The sequence below is a fragment of the Pinus tabuliformis genome, chromosome 2_1 (genome assembly GCF_031772625.1).
Source record: "Pinus tabuliformis cultivar Carrire ecotype Pingquan chromosome 2_1, CPIR1, whole genome shotgun sequence".
Classification (NCBI taxonomy): Eukaryota; Viridiplantae; Streptophyta; class Pinopsida; order Pinales; family Pinaceae; genus Pinus; species Pinus tabuliformis.
The window spans coordinates 47,650,563-47,655,640 of record NC_142299.1 but is presented as its reverse complement, the minus strand read 5'-3'; the positions used below and the strand labels follow the sequence as shown (position 1 = coordinate 47,655,640).

General features: G+C 36.2%; 1 protein-coding gene across 1 annotated transcript; it reads right to left on the bottom strand.

The window, feature by feature from the left end:
• Positions 1–881: 881 nt before the first annotated feature.
• Positions 882–4,589, bottom strand: LOC149198719 (uncharacterized). The gene is made up of 2 exons (XM_089399307.1): positions 1,505–4,589; positions 882–1,378 (listed from the first exon to the last, which is right to left on the bottom strand). Exons 1-2 carry the CDS (start codon positions 4,263–4,265, stop codon positions 1,029–1,031), a joined length of 3,111 nt encoding a protein of 1,036 aa, XP_089255433.1. The 5' UTR covers positions 4,266–4,589; the 3' UTR covers positions 882–1,028.
• Between the last annotated feature and the right edge of the window lie 489 nt (positions 4,590–5,078).

Genomic DNA, 5,078 nt, shown 5'->3' with positions numbered 1-5,078 from the left:
TATTAAGCATGATAAGATTATCCCATGGGGTTGAAAGTTATTGAAGCACGTTGGTATCTCATCTTTTGAATTGCCTATTGGATTGAGAATATTAAGGATTGAAATATTGTTCATTGTTTGCCATTGATTTGTTTATATTTCATAATAGCCTAAGGCTAAAAATCATACAATTAAGATATGAGAAGCCTCTAAAAAAGAGATGATATTTTGAATTGTATTAAAATCATTATTATTGGTTTGCTAAAATTTTTCTTAAAAATATATATAATTTTATCAAAAATAAACAATTCAATTATATTCATATGTATAATTACTTTGTAATCTTTAAAAAATAAATAAATATTTGAATTTTTTAAATAAATATAAAACCTCTTACTATATTTATATATCCCACACAACATAAATAAAATCAAAATGTAATTATTTAAAAAATATTAAACAATAAAATTAATATAAGTCAAAAATTTTAAAATAAAAATAGATTTTAATATTTTATAAAACTATATTAATCACAATTAAACCAGAAAAATAAACAAGTGGCATGCAGTTATATTAATCTAGATAGTCTTTTTATAATAATTTTAGAATGATTTTTTTAAAGTAGTTTAAAACAAATATAAAGTCTTTGGTAAGTTAATATGGCCAAAACAACACAAATAAAATCTTTGTCAATTTAAAATAATATTAAACAATATGATTAATATATATGAAATTCTCAAAATGAAGATAAAATATAAGATTGTATAGTTGTATAAGACTATATATAATATTCACATTTACATTTACAAACCAACACCATATAAGTTGTATAGAGAAGAAGAGGGGAATAAGACTCAAACTAGATAGAACTAATTTCAATGGATTTACTTTAGCATTCAATTGTACAACCAGTGCCCCTTTTACAACAAATTAGAATGTAAAAGAATATTAGTTTTCACCAATGTTGTTGTGGAAGTTTGTCCTTTGCATGATGTTGTTGAGAGTAGTACTTGCATTGCCTAGTGAATATGATTATCTTAGTAGAATTGTTAACTATTAACAATGCCCATAAAAACTTCTTTGGTGTTTTGTAGTGTAACTACAACGTCCATCATAGTAGGCCGTTCTTCAGGAGATTCTTTTGTGCAGAACAAACCCACACTTATAAGCTCACTAAGGCAATCAAGCTCCTTATCTTCTTCATTGCTTGTACTCAAAAGACTCTTATCCACCACTTCCCCTACTTGGTTTGGAAAACCATGAGCCACCCATTTCTGCAAGTTCATTCCTTCTGCAAACATATCGTGGGTGGGCTTCTTTCCAGTCAATGTCTCTAGCAACACTATTCCATAGCTATAAACATCACCTTTTGTTGTGACACGCCCACCTAATCCATACTCTGCATTAAAACATCCTCATCATAAGGTTTCTAATTCACCATTTTTAATAAAAATAGAAAATGCATGACATTGTAACATATATTTGGATGATGCAACTTATTAATGTTATTAAGTTGAAATAATACCTGGAGGAATGTAGCCTACAGATCCTTTGAGTCCATGTGTGGAAGTAAATGTTGAGTCCTCTGAATTTGTAAAACATATGGTAGCAATGCCAAAATCTATTAAATATCCTGTCATATCTTCGCCCAAAAGCACATTGCTTGGTTTTAGATCACAATGGATCACTTGCACAGAGTGGAGATATGCCATGCCTTGAGCAATGTCTATTGCTATATTCAACCTTTGAATCAAACTCAAACCATTTTCTACTTCACCTATGGGATATAACCAGTTCTCTAAGCTTCCGTTTGGCATTAATGGAAATACCAAAGCTTTCATTTGATGGTCTGAATAAGAAGTTATGATTCTAATTAGGTTTTGGTGTCTAACTTTTTCCAAAACTTTGCATTCCTTATCAAAACTTTTTTGTATCCCTTCTTTTTCCAAATTGAGAAGCTTGACAGCAACCATTGTGCCATCATTCAAAAGTCCTTTGTACACTTTCCCAAAACTACCAATGCCTAACAAATTGGCATCACTAAATTCATTTGTTGCAGTGATGAGTTCTTCATAGGAAATTCTTTGATGCCCCACATTTAAGGATGCCTTTGCCTCAATAAGAATATGTTTCTTGTGTTTTTGTCTCCACAATATTCCCAAAAACAAGCACAATACAATAGTCACTATAATTGCAACAACAGGTATGACAGCTCTTTTCCAATGTGAAACACTTTTATGTTTGGGCATAGAGCATGGCAATAGGCTAACCCAAGGCCCACAGAGACTGGGGTTTCCCATAAATGCAGAGGCACCAAGCTTTTTGAAAACTCCACCTTGAGGTACTTCCCCTGACAATTTGTTAAAAGAAAAATTCAATTGGTTGAGCATTTTGAGATTTTCCAATGACATTGGTATTTCCCCTGACAGATTGTTAGAGGAGAGATCCATGTCTTGAAGAATTTGAAGTTCACCGAGTGAAACTGGAATTGGACCTTCAAGTGCATTGTAGGAAAGATTCAAGTATACTAATTCTTCACAACTTCCAATCATACTTGGAATGTAACCAGTCAACTGATTTGCAGAAATATCTATAGCTTGAAGCATAGTCATCTTGCTTAGTTCCGAAGGCACAATGCCATGTAATAAATTGTTTGAAAGGTTGAAATAAAAAGCTAAATTTGCTAGACCTTCAACCTCGGGAGGTATGTGCCCAGTTAACCTGTTGTATGATAGGTCTAGCAATAGTAGTTTTCTGCATTCCCCTAAACTTGCAGGTATATTTCCTGATAACTGATTTTGAGCAAGGCTTAGATAGCTTAGCTGCTGGAGACTGGCAACAGAATCAGGGATTTTTCCAGAGAGATTATTTGCTTGGAGGTCTAAGAGCCCTAAGTTTTTGAGTTGGCCAATTTCCGTCGGGATGTTTCCTTGCAAATGGTTGCCTCCCATAAATAACCTCTCCAACCTTTGGAGCATCTTAAATGATAAAGGTATTGACCCTGTAAAAGAATTGGAGTATAATTCGAGGAGTGTTAAGCTACTTAGGTTTCCAATCTGTGGAGGTATTTCTCCTCCTAATTCATTAGAGCCCAAGTTCAAGTAGTCCAATTTTTCAGAGAGGTGGCCTATAGAAAAAGGCAATTGTCCTGTGAGATGATTAGAGGATAAATCTATTCGATGTAAGGCGGAACAATTAGTAAGAGCAGTGAGAATGGGCAAGCTCAGGGTGCTGCCGCTAACCAGTTTATTATTCTGTAAGTCAAGCATCTGGAGCTTCATCAACTTACCCAACTCCATGGGCAGTACTCCACTGAGCTGGTTATGCCCCAAGTCAATCACTTGAAGATTCGTACAATTGAAGAGGGAAGCTGGAATGCTACCACTCAATTGATTACCAAACTGATAGAGTCCCATCAACTGATTGTTCTTGGCACACAACTCGGCTGGAATGTGACCTGAAAACTGGTTTTCAGATATATCCAATTTTACAAGATGGGTGGAGTTAGAGAAGAAAGATGAAATTTTTCCTGTCAGATGGTTATTACAGAGAAATATAAAGCTTAGCTGGATTAGCATACCTAATTCCGGAGGAACACTACCGTGAAGGTTGTTGTTGCACAAATTTATGAAGTGCAGAGAGGATATGTTCCCCAAGCAGGGCGCGATTGCACCCGTCAAATTGTTAGTTCCCAAGTTAAAGAATTGTAACTTGGGGAGAAGGCACAGTCCTGCAGGAATGTTTCCTGTGAGATTGTTACGGGACATAGACAACCTCTGCAGACTGCGGCACATACCCACAGATGACGGAATGGAACCTTGGAGCTGATTCCGAGACAAGTCAAGCATTTTTAGGCGAAAGAGACTTCCCAATTGATAGGGAATGTGGCCATGAAAACTATTATTGTGAAGGTCAAGTACTGTAAGAAACGAAAGATTGCCGAGAAGGGGAGAGATTGTACCTTGTAATCCCATGCTTGAAAGATTCAGGGAAACCACTCTCTGTCTGCGGCGACTGCATTGGATACCCGTCCACCCGCAGAATGAAACATTTGGTGCCCAATTAGTGGGCAATGACTGGGATGGATCAGAAGACCGGATTGCAGACATGAATCCACGCAGAGCCTCCTGATCAGAAGCATTGCTGAGATGAGGATGCCGATGCCCACGATTGGGTAATTGAGATGTGGAAAACACAGAAGGAATGGCAAAGAGAAACAAATAACTGAAGAACAGGGGCATTCGCCACAAGAAAAGAGCAGGGGCAGGAATGTAACAGATCTCCATCTCCTCTGACACTGCAACAATATACCGTAATGGGTGAGAAAACCATATTGTCGAGAGTTTCTTCACCTAAGCATTTATAAGCATAAATTTGTCTTGAACTTCCAGTTAGCAAACACAAAGAAAGATCCCGGAAATTCAGTGGAAATCTCGTTGAAATCCTCTCGCTCGATTGCTGTTCCATAGATCTTTTCATACAGCCTTCATTTCACTTCAAAACTATCAAACTGTCCTTGCAATTGGTGTGAACTCGAGTTTCTGAAAATTGAGACCAGGACTTTGAGTCAATAAGGGCAATAAATAGTCAATCCAGTACTCATTGTCCAATAACTTCCTATCGACAGGCTCGGGATAGAATTGACTGAGAAATTTCTCAATTTTTTCTATCCACTTAGCAACCCCATCCCCACAGGAAAATGGCGCTTGGAAACATTTACTTGCTGCGAACGTTCAGCAAAATATGATTAGATTGTACGATTTGACTGAAATTATGATAGGCCAAGACTGTATTCATGAAAATTGTCCACAGGAAAAATATTCCAGCACCAATCTAAGGAAAAATATTAGTCAGACCCAAAAAAAATTCATATCCCTAATCAATAATGTAAGAAACCTAGAAGTACTTACTGTTACCATTAATCTGATTCCCCTGTACTGTATTTAGTCTTGAAGACCAAAGAAAATTTATGATATCTATGAGCAGTGCGGACGACTGGAAAAGCAAGACTTGACTTTTCAGAACGAAAAGGAAAAAATGGTATTGCTCTGGCACCGAAAGTTCTCTTTTCTCTTGTGGGTCAAACCCGGAAATGATTT

What these genes read in the sequence shown, in the direction of transcription:
- LOC149198719 (XM_089399307.1), bottom strand. Translation starts at nt 4,265, where the DNA reads ATGGAGATCTGTTACATTCCTGCCCCTGCTCTTTTCTTGTGGCGAATG. An exon ending in TGTAGGCTACATTCCTCCAG is followed by an intron (nt 1,379 to 1,504) that starts GTATTATTTCAA and finishes GTTTTAATGCAG; the next exon opens with AGTATGGATTAGGTGGGCGT.